This window comes from Tursiops truncatus, chromosome 15 (genome assembly GCF_011762595.2).
Source record: "Tursiops truncatus isolate mTurTru1 chromosome 15, mTurTru1.mat.Y, whole genome shotgun sequence".
In the NCBI taxonomy this organism is placed as follows: Eukaryota; Metazoa; Chordata; class Mammalia; order Artiodactyla; family Delphinidae; genus Tursiops; species Tursiops truncatus.
Window position 1 is genome coordinate 62203897 of NC_047048.1, and position 20596 is coordinate 62224492.

The 20596-nt window shown below is 38.9% G+C and overlaps 1 protein-coding gene across 17 annotated transcripts in view; it reads right to left on the bottom strand.

Annotated features, from left to right (window-relative positions):
• The window catches only part of PIGU (phosphatidylinositol glycan anchor biosynthesis class U), a 127076-nt gene that overhangs the window by 88684 nt on the left and 17796 nt on the right, over positions 1 to 20596 (bottom strand). For 14 of the 17 annotated variants that reach the window (XM_033841361.2, XM_033841358.2, XM_033841355.2 and 11 more), the window contains 4 exons: positions 17412 to 17471; positions 15912 to 15974; positions 8144 to 8253; positions 5841 to 5941 (listed from right to left, as the gene is read on the bottom strand). In XM_033841361.2, the coding sequence (XP_033697252.1) occupies positions 5841 to 5941; positions 8144 to 8253; positions 15912 to 15974; positions 17412 to 17471 (334 nt within the window). The remainder of the gene's footprint in view (positions 1 to 5840; positions 5942 to 8143; positions 8254 to 15911; positions 15975 to 17411; positions 17472 to 20596) is intronic. The other 3 variants (XM_019950733.3, XM_019950739.3, XM_073792894.1) reach the window with 1 other exon arrangement.

Sequence of the window (20596 nt, forward strand, 5' to 3'; positions counted from 1 at the left end):
ATAGTTCAGAGACCTAACTAAAATAGAATTCTTCAAATATTTTAACAGATTAGAAATGTTACTTGCGACGGTCTCTACTTACAGCTGCCAACAATGGAAAATAACTTAAGTGTCCAGCAAAAGGGAAGGCCTAGGACCCCATGACAAACATACCTGAGGAATGGAAGTGGAGGTGGGGTGGGGTGGGATGATAAAAGACTTTTACTTCTCATTTCATATGTTTGAATTTCTTTTATTTTTACCACGTACTTGAACTACTCCTAAAATTTTAAAAACTTAAATTTTGATGTAAAGAAATTAACAAATGTGACTAATGTCATTCATGATTCATACGAAACAAGTAATAAAATTAAAACAAAATTGTGCATACAATATTACAAAAATGTTCATAAAATTCATTTGACAGAAATCTAGAGTGACATAATAAAAAAATTTTTTTTCTGTGGAACCAAAACAATGTGGCTGCAAAGGAGTGACATATAACTTTTTTACATTTTTTCCCCCAAACAAAATCATTCCATTGACTTAAAAGGGTCTTTTGAAAGATGTTCTTAAAATGGCATACTTTACATTTTTGTGTGAGACTTCTATTGTACACACCTCAGAGAGCATGTCTTTAGTCTTTCTACCTCTGTGCTCAGCTATTTTAAAGGTGACATTTCCAAAGGCCAGTGCTCAATCCCTTCTGCCAGGCTGCCTCATACAGTCCTTACTTTAATGGACACCAGGCACCTTCATAAATGAGTCTACCTGAGCTGGACACTCTGGAAACAGGAACTGAGGCAGGGGATGTTCACAGACAGCAAAGAGTCATTTCAAGTAACCTGATAATAAGTTAAACTAAATGACCTACAGAAAGACTAACTACAACCACTCCAAGAGAAGCAATGTCTTATGAAGACCTAAGTCATTCCCGCGTGCCACCCTAGGAAAGGTAAGTAAACTCTAAGTAAAAGGTCCTATGTACAACTTTTGAGTCTTTATTTCCTCAGTGTGCAAATTATTCAGCAATAATGTAGGGAAATAAGAGCTCTCATACACTTCTTATCCGAGTACACATTGGTAAAACTCTTGAAGGCAATTTAGTGATAAATTTCAGAAATCCTAAAGAAGGTATACACGCAGTGACACAATAATTCTATTTCTAGGACTTTAGAGTAAGAAAATAATTGAACATGTGTGTGACAATTACTGTTAGAAATTACATTAGAAAATTAACTGTATGGGAATTCCCTGGCAGTCCAGTGGTTAAGACTCAGCACTTTCACTGCTGTGGCCCGGGTTCGATCCCTGGTTGGGGAGCTAAGATCCCAGAAGCCACATGATGAGGCCAAAAAAATTTTTAAATTAAAAAAAAGAAAGAAAATTATAGTATTATTTAAACAGCTGAAAACTGGGAAATTAACTAGATATTTAATAGAAGTTGGTTAAAGAATTTCTATTTATTCATCAAGACAACGGAACAGTAAGCAGCCATGAAAAATAACAGACTAAATGTTTACTGACATGTGGCAGACTGTATTTTTGTCCCCAATTCTTAACCCCTCCCTATGTCCAGGCTCTTTGCCATATAACTTTGCAGTGCCCCCCCATTGTGGACAGGATGGAAATACTCACACCTGAGATCACCCATGTTTTGTTTTGATCAATGTGATGTAAGCACATGTGATACAACCAGAACTTCAAAAGCTCAAGCCTGATTGGGCTTGCTCACAGTTGTGTCTCTGCCATCACTATAAGAAGAATATGCCTAAATTAGTCCCCTGGTCCATGAGGATGACAGACATGTGGTGAAGAGCCCAGCCTAGATGAGCCAACTACAGTCAGCTGCCAATGCATGAATGAGCCCCGATGAAACCAACAAACTGCCTAGCCACATTCAACCTAGATCAGCTGACACCTATCTGACTTACAGACACATGAGCTAAGTGAATGCGTATTGTTGTTTTAAGCCACTGAGTTTTGGAGTGGTTTGTCAAATAACATTTTTGTGATGACAGTTAACCGATACAATATTTAAAAGTGTAAAAGAAAAATGAGGGAAAAATCTGGAAATATATACCTCCAATGCTAATAGACTTCTAGTGAAAAATGGTAGATTAATCACATGTATATCATCTTTCCCTCCAATAACCTCACTAAAATGACAATAAAGCATTAAAAATAGTCTTAAATAACAAATTAACAGAAGAGACTATAGCAAAATAAATTTTAACATAATAGTGGAAACATTAAAAGCAGGAGGAAGAGGGATAAATGACTGAGCATTATGGAAGAAATTACAGCTCAATGGCCTGCAGAGAGGAATACCAATAAAAATCAGGCCAACTCACCCCATACAACTTCTGAGAGATCCAGCACCTTGAAGGTTATCAGATACTATGGCAGGTGGGGGTAAGTTACAGAGATGAGAATCAAGCTGAACGTTTGTATACAGACCAGACAGAACCCCAGGTCTCACCTCAACTATGTGCAGCCAGGTGACTATCCCTACATACCCCATCCTTCTAACATTCTTAAATAATAAGCAGACAGCCAAGGATCACCATAAATAAGAGAAAATCTACCCATATGAAAGACAGAGCCCAAGACAAACAGAAAAAAAAGGCAGGGTGGGGGGGAATCCAGGAAGACAAAGAGATTATGCTTAGAACAAATGGAAACTGAAAACAAAACCAAGAAAACTCAGAGAGATAAGAGAGGATATCATGGTGATAAAATAATAATGATGCTTCAAAGAAACAACTGGAGACCAAGAAAGAACTTAAATCAATAGAAAATAAAACACACAAATTAGATCAATCCAAAAAGTCCAATATCCAATAGACACCCCAAATGAGAGGACAGAGAAAACAGAGAGGAGAGAGAATTTGAAAAACAGTACTGGAATATCTTCTAGAACTAAAGGACACTAGTCTCTATTTTGAAAGGGCCTACCAAGTACCCAGTAATGAATGAAAAAAAGAACCAAGTAGACATAGCATCATGAAATTTCAAAATACTGAGGATAAAAAGAAGATCTTAAATCTTTCAAAGAAAAAATTAGGTTACGTATAATGGCTTCAAACTGTCCAACAGCAACCGGAATGCTAGAACACAGTGAAGCAATGCCTTCAAAATTCTGAAGGAAAATTTTTTCCAGTCTAGAATTCTATACCTTGCCCCAACTATTAATCTGGTGCTAAGTTAGAAAAACACATTTTTTCATGTGTGGAATGATTCAAAATACATATCTCACACACCCTTTCTTAGAAAACTACTAGAGGAAGTACTTTAGGAAAACCGAGGAAAAAAATCAGTAAACGAAAAAAGGAATCTAGGAAAGGGATACAATACAAGAGAATTATAAGGAAAAGTTCCACTATGACAGCTTTGCATCAAGACCAGACAACAACCAGGACAGACTGGTACAGGATGAAAGATGTGTGAGGCAGATCTCCAGAAAAATAATGGAACCAATAAACTATTTGATGTACTTAACATTTTTTTAAAAAACTACAGACCTACTTTGTTTTACTGTACTTTGCAGATATTGTGTTTTTTACAAATTGAAGGTCTGTGGCAACCCTGCATTAAGTAAGTCTATCAGAGCCATTTTTCCAACAGCATTTGCTCACTTTGTGTCTCTGTGTCATGTTCTGGTAATTCTTGCAATATTTCAAAATTTTTCATTATTATTATGTTTGTTACGGTGATCTGTGATCAGTGATCTTTGATGTTACTCTTTTAATTGTTTGGGGGCACCACATGCCCATAATATGGCAAACAACTGATAAGTGTTGTCTGTGTTCTGACTATTTCACAGACTAGCTGTTCCCCCACCTCTCTCCCTCTCCTCAGGCCTCCCTATTCCTTCCTAATATTAAAATTAGGCCAATTAATAACCATACAATGGCCTCTGAGTGTTCAAGTTAAAGGAAGTGTTGCATACTTCTCACTTTAAATCAAAAGCTAGAAATAGGGTTTCCCTGGTGGCACAGTAGTTAAGAATCTGCCTGCCAATGCAGGGGACACAGGTTTGAGCCCTGGTTCAGGAAGATCCCACATGCCGCGGAGCAACTAAGGCCATGTGCCACAACTACCGAGCCTGCGCTCTAGAGCCCACAAGCCACAACTACTGAAGCCCGCGTGCCACAACTACTGAAGCCCGTGCGCCTAGAGCCCATGCTCTGCAACAAGAGAAGCCACTTCAATGAAAAGGCTGCACACCACAACTAGAGAAAGCCCACGCGCAGCAATGAAGACCCAATGCAGCCAAAAATAATAAATAAATAAAAGGAAAAAAAAAGCTAGAAATAATTAAGCTTAGTGAGGAAGGCATGTCGAAAGCTGGGATAGGATGAAAGCTAGGCCTCTTGCACCAAACAGTTAGCCAAGTGGTAATGCAAATGTAAAGTTCTTGAAGGAAATTAAAAGTGCTACTCCAGTGAACACATGAATGATAAGAAAGCAAAACAGCCTTATTGCTGATATGGAGAAAGTCCAAGTGGTCTGGAGAGAAGATCAAACCTGCCACAACACTCCCTTAAGCCAAAGCCTCATCCAGAGTAAGGCCCTAACTTTCTTCAATTTTATGAAGGCTGAGAGAGGTGAGGAAGCTATAGAAGAAAAGTTTGAAGCTAGGAGAGATTAGTTCATGAGGTTCAAGGAGAGAAGCCTGTCTCCGGACCATAAAAGTGCAAGGTGAAGTCACAAGGGCTGATGTAGAAGCTGCAGCAAGTTATCCAGAAGATCTACCTAAGACAATTAATGAAGGTGGCTACACTAAACAACAGATTTTCAATGTAGACGAAACAGCCTTATTTCAGAAGAAGATGCCATCTAGGACTTTCATAGCTAGAAAAGAGAAGTCAATGCCTGGCTTCAAAGCTTCAAAGGACGGGCTGATTCTCTTATTAGGGGCTAAATTTTTTTATTAATAAAGTATGTTTAAATTAAGCTATGTACATTTTTTTAGACATAATGCTATTGCATACTTAACAGAATATAGTATAGTGTAGACATAACTTTTATCTGTGCTGGGAATCCAAAAAATTCGTGTGACTCACTTTATTGCAATATTTGCTTTATTGCTGTGATCTGGAACCAAACCCACAATATCTCTTAGGTATGCCTGTATTGTTAGGCACTTGAAAGATCTAGCAGAGCAATTGAGGGGAAAAAAGTGATTGGTACAGAAAGATAAAGCAAAACAAAAACAAAAACAAGCAAAAACCCCACAATTACTAATCCCAGAAAAAATAAAAGGTTGTACAAGAAAGAAAAAACAACCATAGTTATTACTTTTCCCAGCAGTGAATAATACATATACTGTCATAAAATATAGTTACCAACTACTGATTTAATCAAAGCTGTGACATAACTTCTCTAGGAAAACCAGGTAGAAGGGAAGTGAAGATATTGGTAAAAGAAAGCTAAATCTTTATCTCCCATAATAAGAATACAATAGATAATGTCTAAAATTTATAATTCATGAAACAGCAATACGAGGTCTTATTTGGAAATATGGAAATAAATACTAGCAAAAAAATAAAGTAGTTCCATCAAAGAAGTTGAACTAGGGATGGGAAGAAAGGGGCAGAACACTGCTATTCTCATTGTAAGCCTTTTAGAAGTTTTTGTTTTTTGTTTAAACTATGTTAACAGTGACTCTCTGAGTGGCAGAATTTCAGGATGTTTTAATTAATTTTTTTCTCTTGGCTTATCTAAATTTTCTATAAAATTACTTGTGTAATTTAAAAAAATGTTTTTAAGTGTTTTTTTTTTTTTTTTTTAATCCACAGCATAAGTGTTACAAAAGCCTGCACAAATTAGGGACTGAACTTCCTTTGGGGCCTTACCTTTTATCGTGGTCAAAATGAAGAAAGCAATGAGGGTGTTGTTGATGGCGCAGGTAGACTTGGCAACACAAGACAAGACCGTGTAGGGATTTAAGAGATAGCTGGGGAAAAACACACATATTTGGCATTAGTAATCCTGGTCAAAGGACCAGGGAGTCCTGGCCACCATAGCCAGGAAGTTCAAGAGGTTTACTAAAACCATACTCAAGGGAAGGCAACTTCTTAGAAATAAGTTTTCCTAAGTAAAAGAGGATGGAGTGGGGTGGTGGCCAGTGAGTAAAAGGCACTGAACATTCACTGCCTATTCTGTGCTATGTGTTATATGGAAAACCATCATATTTCATCATCACGGATCCTGTAAACCAGCAATAACATCATTCCCATTTTGCAGGTGAGGAAACTGAGACTCAGTGGTTAAGTAGCCTAAGGTTTTACAAGCTAATAAATACATTCAAAATCAGGTCTTTCTGGCAATAAACCTATATTTTTTATTACTTCAGGTTTCAAAAGTAATAAAAATTCTACCAATTCCCACAGAGCCCTATATTTTAGGAATGGCTACAGTTATCTCTGAAAACCAGGAAAGTACTGTTTCCTCAATCAGGTTCCTAAGCTCTGACATAGGCTACCCCATTCAAGAGGTGAGAGCAGCTTAAGTTTAGTTCTCTTGGCAGCCAAGCTATATCCACCAAGCCAGACCCAAAGGACAGAATAAGTATCTGCTGAATTCAGTAAGCTAGTGGCCATTGAACTTCACAGGACAACCTGAACTTTCACTGGGAGGGAATTAAACTGAAACAGTCTTTTCCTGAGGTGGGAAGGAATGGACTGAAAAAATAAATTTGAAATGCTGAATAGGGAAATCTTATACAGTCATAACTGTGTTTTTATTTATTTTTACCCTGCTTCCACAAAAGATTTGAGGCAGCTCAAATGAGAACAGATAATAAAAAGTGAGAGCAAAATTAAAATACAAATAAAGAATCAAGACCAGGGAAAGCATAAATAAAAGGAAAAAGTAAAGGCTAGGGAAAGAAGAACAAATGGGTCTTCTACAACACTGTAGTAATCAGCTTTAAATCTGGCTCTGAGTTTCCTGGCAGACAAAGTGAAAAGGGAGACCAGTTACATAATTCTGATTATCAGATAGGAAGAAACATACCAGTGTCTCAGGGAGAGATTATAATTATTATGCGCAAATAAAGACCTTAAATCCAATACCTCTCAGAGCTGTAAGATTAGCAGTTCTAAAGCTAAAGGCCCAGAAATTGTTGATCTTTTTTTTCAGCAATTAGATAGGCTTGTTCTACAACCTTTAAAGAAATGGCTGCTGCTATTACAAAACTACCCCCTGGAGACATAGGAGTCCATAAGGGATTCATAATGTTGCCAAACCTCTAGTTCTATTAGGTAGTTTCCACCAATATTTCTAAAATACATAGATATGAACCGATACCTCAAATGTGTTTGGTGGGAGGAGAAAAAAAGCCATTTCTAAATAGCAGGTGATGTTCAAGAAGCAGCTACGCAGCCACCTATCTGGAATACTGAATAGAAGAGTCACACACAAGGCAAAGGGTTGAACAAACTGTCCTCATAAGGCCCCTTCTAAATGTGAAGCTCTAAGGTCATGTTTTTCCATGAGGAAACTTGTCTGCCTTGTTTTACTGTGTATCCTTAGGAACTAGTATATTATTAACATTTACTATTAGTTGACTGAATAATTATTCCCATTTGCCTATCTCAGGAATATAAACAGGAATAACCTGAAAGAATTAAAGTTATAGGCAGCACTGGTACTCCTAAAGAATTCTTTCATAGAGTCTCAGTAAGTTCCACTCTCTCATACTGGTCATCCAGCTGGGATGGGTCTGTTTGGTACTTTACTTCAGTTTTCTGAACTACAAATGGGGGACTAAATTGTATGTGAAACATAGGAGTTGCTTGAAATAACTGCTGCATAAAGATCAGAATTTTATGCAATCCATATATCACAATTGGAAAACCTTTTTTTTTTTAGAAACACTGGTTACAAGGAGGCTGGAGCCAGATCAGCATCGAGTGAAAAAGCATTTGTGAAGGGTCGATTGTGCATGTGCTTGTGTGAGGCTTTGTCCCAACAGAGACAGGATGGCTCTGTCTCTTTTCCTGGCCAGAACCCCAGTTGTGCAACAGAAATATAGCAAATACTTGATGACTAAGACTGCAAATCTCCAAAAATACAACAAACAACATGAGAAAGTCTCATCAGATTTTCCTCACATTCATTGGCACTGAGCCCTGTTTTGTCAGAGAATACTTACAAGAGGGCCACTTTCAGAGGGATGTAACGCATTTCCATAGGGGTTCGGATGAGTTCGGCCACATCTGGGGCATACTGGTCTAGTTCTAGGAGGAGTTTCTGCTTTTTAAACTGGAAAAAAATGACAAAACACATGAAACAAATAACTTCCCATTGCTTTTAGGATGAAGACAAAAGTTCTTCCATGGCCCACATGGCCTGTCTGACCTGGCCCTACCTCTCCAGGGTCATTTCACGCTCACTCCCCACACCTCTCACTTTCTGGGTTCAAGCACCATGAACATGCCACTGCCCTCCTGCTCCCAGTTCTTTGCATTTAACCTAGAACAACCAACCTCTTCTTCTCTTTCCCTAGTTAACTCCCACATAAGCTTTAGATCTTAGTTAAATTGTCACTTCCTCAGGAAGGCACACTCACTGCCCTGACTGTAAAAATCTCATAACACTGTTCACAGTTAGAACTTTTTTATTTATTTATGTGACTATCTTTCTCCTTCACTATACTATAAGTTCCATGAGGGCAGAGACCATGTTTATTTGCGAATACCTGGCACAGTGAGCAAACAATAAATATCTGTTGAATGGCTAAATGAATGATTGAATGGCAAAGCAGCTTTTAGTCATTTTTAAGAGTTATCATCAGCGACCTAAGGATTCCAAAGTTCCATCAAAGCGAAATATTTTCACGCAAAGTGGAACGATCCCCTGAATGTCACAGTGTCCTGGGTTTTCTTCTGAGCGCTCCTGTTTCAAGTTTTTGACTTTCACAGAGGAAGTGGGAAATGACCATGATGAAGAGAAGGAGGAGGAAGGCTGGGTGTGGCTGGGCAGCCGGAGAGTTTACAGGGAGTGAGATGGGGGTGGAAAGCTCTTGCCTTCCCCTGTGCGTGTCCCAACAAGCTCATGGGTGTGTTCCAGATTGAAAGAAAGTTAGGCAACCCTATAAGCAAACATGGGTCACACTACAGATAGAAAAAGCCTCTGAACCCCAAATGGGTAGCCCTGCTGATTTAATCTTAGATAGTATAAAATCAATGCCACAACCTATTATAAAACAGAGTCATTCAGAGAAGCCAAAGTAGTGTGTGATTAAAGATTTAAGGATGAAAACACAGATGGCAACAGAATACTGCATTACACCATTTACATAAAGTTAAAAGCATGCAAAATAACACTATATGTTACTTAGGTATATTTACAAATGCACAAAAAATTAAGGCCATGTGTGGGAACGATAAACACTAAATTCAGAACAGTGGTAACTAGAGAGGAGTAAGGAGACGAAAGTATCAGAGAGAGGCAACTCTATGTAAAGTATTTTATTTTTTAAGCTGAAATAGGTTCACAGTATGTATTATTCTTTATATATTTTTGCATGTCTTAGATATTTTGGATATTTAAATTTTTAAACTAGAAAAAAATTTTTAAGAGCCATCTTTCAGTTCAAAAGAAAATCCCAGGATAATCATAGAAATACAGGTAACCACAGATTTCTTGCAGAGGTTTAGGTAGAGGCTTAATCAAAAAACCTGAACAGGGCTTCCCTGGTGGCGCAGTAGTTGAGAGTCTGCCTGCCGATGCAGGGGACACGGGTTCGTGCCCCGGTCCGGGAAGATCCCAGATGCCGCAGAGCAGCTGGGCCCATGAGCCATGGCCGCTGAGCCTGCGCGTCCGGAGCCTGTGCTCCGCAATGGGAGAGGTCACAACAGTGAGAGGCCCGCGTACCGCAAAAAAAAAAAAATCCTGAACAAACTTCAAAAACCTCCCTTTGATCATCTCTGGGAGTCCAAGTTAAACGGTGGGAATTATCATCAGTAAGATTTATGCTGCCATTCACAGCTGGGGTTATTTAATTAAAAGGGAAAAATATAAACTAAGGTGTTTTTATCAGAGAGAAGGGGGCTGGCTTAGCAAACAAAGCAGTCAATGAGGACAGCTGCAGCAGTGGTGGAAGGATGGAGGCCCCACTAGCTAAGGGTTCTAGAGTTCTACTGCAAAAAGAAGGCCACCTGGAGGGTGTGAGAGCCACAAAGAAGGCTGTTAAAAGGAAACAGGGAGTTCACCCAGTAGCAGCCAGAGAGACAGATGGGAATACAGGCCCATTCCCCAGGCTGGAAGCCAGCCAGCAGGACTACAGTAAGAGATGCAGGCAGTTAAACAGGGATGTGTAGGCCCTGGGCAAAGGTGACACTGTGTCAACAAGGAAAGAAAACTTCCTTGTAACCCCAATCTTCCAAAATACTTTAAAACAGAAAGATTTTATGAAAGGAGAGTCTCCACGAGAGAAGGGCAGTCAGGTCAGCAGTCCCCAGATTCGATGCTACCTTTCTTTTTGTCTCCCCCAATCTCACCAGCACAGGTACCATTATGCCTGGCCTTAGAACTCAATATTGACTCAGATCCCCTAAGCACAGACAAAATCCCTTTAAAACATCCCCATGCATCCAGTTAGAGACAGGAAAGTGGCTAAAAATCTAAGGAAAATTAAACACACACACACCAAGAAAATATTAGAAGTATAAAAATAAATGAGGGGCGTCCCTGGTGGTGCAGTGGTTAAGAATCCGCCTGCCAGTGCTGGGGACACGGGTTCGAGCCCTGGTCTGGGAAGATTCCACATGCCCACAGAGCAATTAAGCCCGTGCACCACAACTACTGAGCCTGCACTCTAGAGCCCGCAAGCCACAACTACTGAAGCCTGCATGGCACAACTACTGAAGCCCGCGAGCCTAGAGCCCATGCTCCGCAACAAGGGGATCCACCACAATGAAAAGCCCGCGCATCGCAACGAAGAGTAGCCCCCGCTCGCCGCAACTAGAGAAAGCCCATCCACAGCAATGAAGACCCAACACAGCCAAAAATAAATAAATAAGGTTAAAGAGTACAATTTAAAATCCAAAGATAGGTATATTTCTAGGTATATTCAGAAGCCTCAACAACAATGAGATTTAAAGCAGGAGAGGTTAAAAGTGACCTAAAAAGTAATTACCTGAATGTGTTACCTTTGTAATCATTAATCAGCTTTTCCATATGTATGTTATATTTTAGCAGAAATTTTTGAATTAAAAAAAATTTCCAGGGTGGAGTTTTCCTTCCCTTTTACCCACTACCCCATGCAGCCATTTCCCTGTCCCTTGAAAGGTTGATTTTTGCAAGGACATAATTCCCCTACTCCAAATAAAGAGATTCTTCTAATCACTGAAGCTGTGTCTACACCCCTTTGCATCCCCAAAACCTATAGCGGAGGTGAATATTCCACCCCCACTGTATCTCCAACTGTTAGCCTCAGCACATTCCAAATTCAGGAACCTATCCTCCAAATTCACAACCCTCTAAGCATAGTAGGGGATACAGGTTTTTATCACTCCCTATCAAACCACCTGTAGCTTTCTAACATGAATTCTGAGTTCCAAATAAGCGCAGTCTCAGCAAAGGACAGACTAGACCAACATTGCTTCTGTCAAGTGAGGCAGATGTAAAATGTCATGAGAATCAACTGGTCACAATCAATCAGCATTCATATTCCACATGCTCAAGTTGGAGACTGGGGTGGGGCTGGAGTCTTCCATCTCTGCACCATAGTTTACCAGGATGCATTTGGGTGCAGACACAGCTTCATTACCAGGGATAAAAAATCTCAAATTCTAGCAAGACTAAAATACTTCCAGACTATATGATATGGGCCCATTCTGACAAACTGGGAAAGATTTGGGGGAAGATGTGCTAATATTGTATCCAAGTCAACAGTAGTATGTTAGTATCATCAAAGTCTGCCATTTAGAATGAGTTAATTTTTGACACAGGGTAAATGAAACTCTTATTCTAACCAAGAAACGTAATGTTCTAGTAGGCTGAATTCTGAGGATGGAGAAGCAAAACTATTCCAAATTTTTATTTGGTGATAAAGTTTTATCTTGGTGATAACAGATAGCATACCCTGCCTTGGTGTGCTCAAAACCAGGGTATTGACAATAGCTCATTCAGTTTTCTCTCTCCCTCTTTAAATCACACAAAGAAAAAAAAAGAGATCTCTATATGTTTCCATATAAAGTCAGAAATAACTAAGAAATGAATTAAAATTACTGACGCACTAAATTAAAAGTATCTCTTCTATTGACACTGAAGCTGACTTCGTTAAGAAACTCACTGAAACCTAGTTTCATTATTTCCCCATAAGCTTCTCCTCCCCTTAAAAATTGTTTTAATTGGAGTATATGACAGCTGATCAGTAAAAAAAAAAAAAAAAGGAATGCATATGATGGTAGCATCTCTAATCAACTTTCATTAAAACACATTTCAGAAAAAAACCCCCAACACATTTCAGTTTTATATTTTCTTTGAAAAGATCTGATTGTGTTCTTAGATGAAAGCCACCAAACCTCCCTTAGATATTCACATATATCCCATATATACATGCTATTTTTTTCTCCAGTGTTTTATATTTAAAACTTTCAAACTACAGAAAAGTTGAAAGAATAATTCAATAAAACACGTAGATCCACCAACTGTTAACATTTTGCCACATTTTCTTTATCTCTACACACACACACACACAGACAAAAGCACACACGGGAACCATTTTTCTTCCAGAACCATTTGAAAGTAAGTTGTAAACATCATGACCCTTCACCCCCTAAATTTTTTTTAATAGATTTTTTTTTATAAAACTTTTATTTGTTCTGGACTTAAATCCAGAATATATAAAGAAAACTTAAAACTCACTAATAAAAAGATAATAAGCCAATAAAAATGGGAAACAAGTTGATCAGACTCTTTACAAAAGAAAACATATAAATGGCAAATAAACAAATGAAAATATGCTCAACATCATTAGTCACTAGGGAAGAGCAAATTAAAACCACAAGGAGATACCACCAGTGACATGCCCACTAGGATGCTGAAAGTAAAAGTACCAAGCACACTATGATAGGCAGACTAGTGGCCTCCAAAGATGTCCATTCTAATCACTGAAACATGTGAATCAATCCATCTTGTTGTAACAGTCCCCAAATAAGTCTTCATTATTGTTCTTTTACTCAGTAAATGCTTGTCCTTCCTTCCACTTATTTCCTTCTTAGACACATTTTTTGATCATTCTTTTAATGAAGGTCTGAGAATGGCAAATTCTCTACATTATTTTTTCTATCTTAAAATCAGAAAGATGATTTTAATCTTATTTCTCAATAAAATAATAACATACATTTGTAAAGCAAACAATTTTAAGAATATTTCTCTAAAGGCTTTCTGGAATTCCTAAAGGAAATTTATCTATTTTAGAAAGAAAATTCCAAGGAATTATGGAAAACAACATAAAATTATCAAGTAGCCCCCTCCCCCTACAACACACAGTAATCATTCTGGTACAAAGCACTTTTTTTTTTTTTTATACAGCAGGTTCTTATTAGTCATCAATTTTATACACATCAGTGAATACATGTCAATCCCAATCGCCCAATTCTCATAGATGAGATAAAGACGGTGTTTTTAAATTAATTAATTAATTAATTTTTGGCTGCCTTGGGTCTTTGTTGTTGCACGCGGGGCTTTCTCTAGTTGCGGCGAGCGGGAGCTACTCTTTGTTGCGGTGCGCAGGCTTCTCATTGTGGTGGCTCCTCCTGCTGTGGAGCACGGGTTCAAGGCACAGTAGTTGTGGCTCGCGGGCTCTAGAGCACAGGCTCAGTAATTGTGGCACATGGGCTTAGTTGCTACGTGGCATGTGGGATCTTCTCGGAACAGGTATCAAACCCATGGACCCTGCATCGGCAGGTGGATTCTTAACCACTGCGCCACCAGAGAAGTCCCACCCCTAAATATTTGAGCAGGTAACTTCAAAGAACAAAGACTGGAGTTTACATACACGAACTACCTTGGGAGAAGAAAATAACCACTACTATTTTATTTCTGAATTCCTCTGCTTATAAATCTCATGCCCAGTTATTTCATCTCTGGCCTTCTAGGGAATCCTGTTAAAGCATTTTACATCAGCCCTAAAATTTTCCTTTCTTTTCTTTTCCAGCTTTCTTGACATATAATTGACATATAACATTGTATATGTTTAAGGTACACATGATGATTGGACATATTATATACATATATTGCAAAATATTACAATAAGGTTAGTTAAAACACCTATCACCTCACATAACTATGTGTGTGTGTGTGTGTTTGTGTGTGTGTGGTGAGAGTATTTGAGGTCTACTCTCTTAGCAACTTTCAAGTATACAATACGATATTGTTAACTAGAGTTACTATGCTGCACAGTAGATCCCTGGAACTTAATCATCTTACAACTGGAAGTTAGTACCTTTGACCAACATCTCCCCGTTTACCCCACCCCCCAGCCCCTGGCAACCATCAAGCTACTCTCTATTCCTATGAGTTTGACTTTTTTAGATTCCACATATAAGTGAGATCATACGGTATTTGTCTTTCTCTGTCTGACTTATTTTACTTAGCAAAATGTCCTCAAGGTTCACCCATGTTGTCACAAATGCTCCATTAGCTTAAGATGTATACTCCCTGGTCTTAGTGATGTTAAGTCTCTAATATGCAGTTCTTAATCCCTTAAGGGGGGTAATCAAGGACTCCTTGAGCACTGATAGCAACTATGGACTTTCTTCTTGGAAAAAATGATATAAGCACATACACACACAATTTTTCATACCATTTCAAGGGCTTTATAGACCCGTTAAGCCTATAAATGGACCCCAAATTAAGAACCCTCAGTCCAGATATTTTAAAAACCCCTTTAGGTCTAAAATTCTAGAATTTACCCACTTTATGTTACTGATGACCAGAGCACAGAAAGGCAGACTGCTAATTCTGGTTCTATTACTTGGTAACACAAGTGAAAATGAACCACAAACAGACAACATCAATGGAATGCAGCCTTCACTCACCCCAGTCTAAATCCTCTCAGTGGCTCCCAGCCAGTCAATGAGGACTGCAGACAATTTTTAAAATAACTACATAGATAGTACACATGTTTAATCTGTTAACTCTCTCAGAATCCAGGAAAATGAGAATGGTCCCATTACACAATTCTCCTTGGCTATTACATATGGTTTTCAATAGGTATTTAATACATGCCAAATTTTCCAATTAAGATTGCTCTCTGCAGGGAAATAGAAACTACATTGGGAATCCAGTTTTACCTTGGATGGGCATAAGACAGTGAGTTAAAAGCTCTATTCATTTTCTTTTGGAAAGAAAAACTGGTGAAAAGAATGGAAGACTTTTTTTTTTTTTTTTTTTTTTGCGGTACGCGGGCCTCTCACTGTTGTGGCCTCTCCCGTTGCGGAGCACAGGCTCCGGACACGCAGGCTCAGCGGCCATGGCTCATGGGCCCAGCGGCTCCGCGGCATGTGGAATCTTCCCGGACTGGGGCACGAACCCACGTCATGTGCATCGGCAGGCGGACCCTCAACCACTGCGCCACCAGGGAAGCCCAGAATGGAAGATTTTTAAGGGTCTTCATTAATATAACAGTAGTTCAACTCCATTTACTCCAAAAAGTCTGAACCTGGATAGGTGAGTGGATATTAAGCCACGAAGATTAAGCTGACCTTTCTATATATATTAGTAAAGCTGTCTTATTGGTTTGGGTTTGGTCATTCCAGGGATGGCTGAACAAGCCAGAAGCTTCACTCCCACTTCTTAGGATTTTAAGACAGCTGATCTTTAAGTACATGACCTTTGATTTTTTGTGATAACAGAGATCATCAGGCTACCGAATTTCACTGGTTTTGTCCCACCCACTGACTACTCACCACAACTTTATTGAAGTCCTGGATTGCAAAATACAGGGCAATGGCAGTGAGTGCATCAGTTATCTGTCAAGAGAAAGAGAAATAAAAGGAAATGACTCTAATTAGTACAGGAGTAATGGAATGCTGCCAGAGCATGGAGTTTTGGGATGGTGATGGACTATCCAGTACTGAATTCTTACATTCAGGTAGAACTTCAACCCTCACTTTGACTACAAAGATAAAGCCTCTTCAGGGAGGTCTGACCAGAAAACTCTGAGGACTAGGACCCACTAAGGCTTACATCAGTTTGGTGTCCCACATCTGCTCTGTAATCGCAAGTTATTTAAGTTTTCTATAAAATGAGAATAATACCCACTGCTTTGCAGGCCTGATGCAGGTCAAGTACTTAGCGCACAGTAAGCCCTCAACAAGCCACAGCCATTATAATTATTAATGAAGACCTCAGTGGACCTCCTACTTGACCCAGATTTTCAACTCTAGATTAGACAAGTGTTTCAAATTTCTACACTCAAAACATAGCCCTGTTTTCTCAATTTTGAAGGTTCTTGCCCTTAAAGTCTCATCTGGCCCATGTCCTCTGCACAGAATGTCTTGGCAGAATGTTTAGGAAATTCCGGATGCCCTCTATACTGGCACCACAATTAAAGCCAATCATAGAACCCTGAATGAAGCTAGAAATTCAAGAATACATAGTCCAGAAATCAAATTTTAAAACTATAAGGAACTGGAACTGGTCAGATGCCAGAGACGACTACTCACACATCCATAAAACTATCACAGTTCCATGAATTCACATTTAAGATAGCTTTTTGCTTTTATGTTCTGAGAAACTCCTCAGCTCCTAATATAGATTTTTTTCCCCTTAAAAACAAGAAGATAAAAGACTCTAAAATTAGGGCTTCCCTGGTGGCGCATTGGTTAAGAGTCCGCCTGCCAATGCAGGGGACTCGGGTTCGATCCCTGGTCCGGGAAGATCCCACATGCTGCGAAGCAACTACGCCCGTGCACCACAACTACTGAGCCTGTGCTCTACAGCCCGCGAGCTGCAATTACTGAGCCCGCATGCTGCAACTACTGAAGCCTATGCACCCGAGCCCATGCTCCGCAACAAGAGAAGCCACCGCAGTGAGAAGCCTGCACACCGCAACGAAGAGTAGCCCCCTCTCGCTGCAACCAGAGAAAAGCCCATGTGCAGCAATGAAGACCCAACAAAGCCAAAAATAAAATAAATAAATTTATTTTAAAAGACTCTAAAATTGGGCTTCCCTGGTGGCGCAGTGGTAGAGAGTCCGCCTGCCGATGCAGGGGACACGGGTTCGTGCCCCAGTCCGGGAAGATCCCTCATCCCGCGGAGCGGCTGGGCCCGTGAGCCACGGCCGCTGAGCCTGCCCTCCGTAATGGGAGAGGCCACAACAGTGAGAGGCCCGCGTACCACAAAAAAAAAAAAGACTCTAAAATTAAAAATACATACATACTGATTTTATGTGGAAGGTTACTTACCATAAATACCAATTCAGCATAGTCAATCAGGAAATGAAAGAGGTATATTATTAATGGAGTCTGCAGGAGAAAAACAAATACATTAAGTTAAAAGTTAATGTTATCAGCTTCCAGAGTACAGGGTGGGGAGGAGGCTATTCTGTCAACAAAAATCTCTTTCTTTCCTAGAATACTGTTCCATGCTAGTTTGCCAGCGTACATATGAGGGAGAATTATTTAGCATCACTTGAATCATTTTGTGCCACTGGGACTATCTGCTGAATTGAGTAAAGAGAATAAACAAAATCTAATGTGTTAAATACCTGGTGAAGAGCTGTTTACACAGTAAAGGTATGAGGTGAATTTTAGTTTTAAGACATATATAATAGGCACGGGAAACTCCATAATGGACCAGGATTGTTGAACTCATAAAATAAAATGCAAAATGTTTTCCCTTCTTCTATTCTCTGAGATGTTTTATATGATTAGTGTTACTTCCTCCTCAAACAGTTGGGAAATTAACTCACCATGAAGCCATCTCAACCTCAGTTTTCTTTGAGAGAAGATTTTAAATTACAGATTCAATTTCTTTCACAGATAAAACACTATCCGGATTTGCTATATTTTTCTTAGCCATTTGCTATTTTTTTCTTTTCTTTTCTTATTTTTTTTCTTGGTTTTCTAGGAATATGTTCATTTCACAAAAATTTACAATTTTTTTGGCATAAAATTGTTCATAATATTTTATTTGTGTCTACAGGAACTATAGTGATTTTTCTTTCCCAATATTGGTAACGTGCATCTTCTTTTTTTTTAATCTTGACAAATTTTGCCAGAGATTTCTTAATTTTATTAGTCTTTCGAAGTACCAACTTTGGGCTTTAATGATTATTATACTTCTTTAATTTCTAAACTTTACAATACACAATTCTTCAAACTTTTCTGGGGATAATTACTTTTTCTGATGATACCTAGATCACTGATTTTTAGACTTTTAAAAAAAATTTCTTTGTTTATTTATTTATTTTGGCTGTGTTAGGTCTTCGTTGCTGTGTGCAGGCTTTCTCCAGTTGTGGCGAGCAGGGGCTACTCTTCGTTGAGCGGTGGTTTCTCTTGTTGCAGAGCACGGGCTCTAGGTTGTGTGGGCTTCAATAGTTGCAGAACGCGGGCTCAGTAATTGCAGCTTGCGGGCTCTAGAGCACAGGCTCAGTAGTTGTGGCTCGTAGGCTCTAGAGTGCAGGCTCAGTAGTTGTGGTGCACGGGCTTAGTTGCTCCGCAGCATGTGGGATCTTCCCAGGCCAGGGATCGAACCCGTGTCCCCTGCATTGGCAGGCGGATTCTTAACCAATGTGCCACCAGGGAAGTCCTAGTCTTCTTTCCTAAAACAGTTGACCCTCAAACAATGTGGGAGTGCTAACCCCCACACAGTTAAAAAATCTGAGTACAGGGCTTCCCTGGTGGTGCAGTGGTTGAGAGTCTGCCTGCCGATGCAGAGGACACGGGTTCGTGCCTTGGTCCGGGAAGATCCCACATGCCGCGGAGCGGCTGGGCCCGTGAGCCATGGCCGCTGAGCCTGCGCATCTGGAGCCTGTGCTCCGCAACGGGAAAGGCCACAACAGTGAGAGCCCCACGTACCGCAAAAAAAAAAAAAAAAATCTGAGTACAACTTTACAGTTGGTCCTCCATATCCATGGTTCTGCATCCTCAAATTCAACCAACCTCAGATTGTACAGTACTGCAGTACGTCCTTATTGGAAAAAATCTGCGTATAAGTGGACCTACCTGTGCAGTTCAAACCTGTGTTGTTCAAGGGCCAACTGTATATTCATTCAAAGCAATACATTTTCCTCTGAGTATGGCTTTAGCTGCATCATACAAATTTTGATATGTTGTTTTATCAACATCATTCAGTTCAAAATACTCTAATTTCTCCTGAGATTTCTTCTTTAATTGAGACTATAGTGTAATTTCAAATTATTTTTATTTTCTTTTTATATTTTTGTAATGTATTTATTATTATGGTCACAGAAAATACTCTGTATTATTTCAATCATTTAAAATGTGTTATGGGGACTTCCCTGGCAGTCCAGTGGTTAAGGCTCTGAGCTTCCACTGCAAGGGGCATGGGTTCAATCCTTGGTTGGGGAACTAAGGTCCCACATGTCACGCGGCACTGCCAAAAAAAAAAAATGTGTTGTGACTTGCTTTGTGGTCCATAATATGGTCAATTTTGATAAGCACTCCAAAAACACTTGAAAAGAATGTGCATACTAACATTTAATGGTGTAATATTCTATGTATGACATCTAGGTTGTTTGTTAAGGATTTATTCAACTCTGCTATGTCCTTGTTGATATTTTTGGTCTGTTTGTTATATCAGTGACTGAGATAGTTAAAAATCTCCCTCTTTGACTGTGGATTTGTCTATTTCTCCTTTTAGTCATGTCACTTTTGCTTTATATATTTTGAAGCTATGTAGTAAGATGAATTTATGTGTAGAATTACTGTATCTTCTGGGTGTTGATCTTTTTATCATTATAAAATAATCCTCTTTACCTCTAGCAATGTTTCTTGCCTTAAAGTGTTCTTTATCTAATATTAGTATAGCTACATCTGCTGTTTTGGGGTAATGTTTGCATGATATGTCTTCTCCTATATTTTTACTTTCTACTTTTTCATGTGTCCTAATATATTTCAAATGTGTTTCTTAAAAGCAGTATATAATTATTTTTTAACCCAATCTGATAATCATTATCTTTTAGCTGGATTTTAGTCTATTTACATGTAATATAATTACTGATATATGTGTGTTTAAGTTTACTGTCTTACTATTTCATTTTCCATCTGTCCCATTTTCTCTATGCTGTTTTCTCTCCTTTCTTGCTTGCTTCACTATTTTTTATTATTCCATTTTCCCCTCTATTAGCTTGTTGGTTATACATTTAGCTACTATTCTTTGAGTGGTTAACTTATAGATTATGACATAAGTCTTTGAGTTTAATTAAAGTATAATATAAATGATTACTTTTACCACTTCCTAAACAATAAAGAGACCTCTGAACACTTTAAACTCCATATAGCTTCTCTCAGCCTTTCCTGTTATTGTTGTTATAGCTTTAATTCTACATATATTTTAAACCCAAAATACATTATTATTATTGTTTTATCAGTCAATACTTATTTAGATTTACCCATATATTTACCTT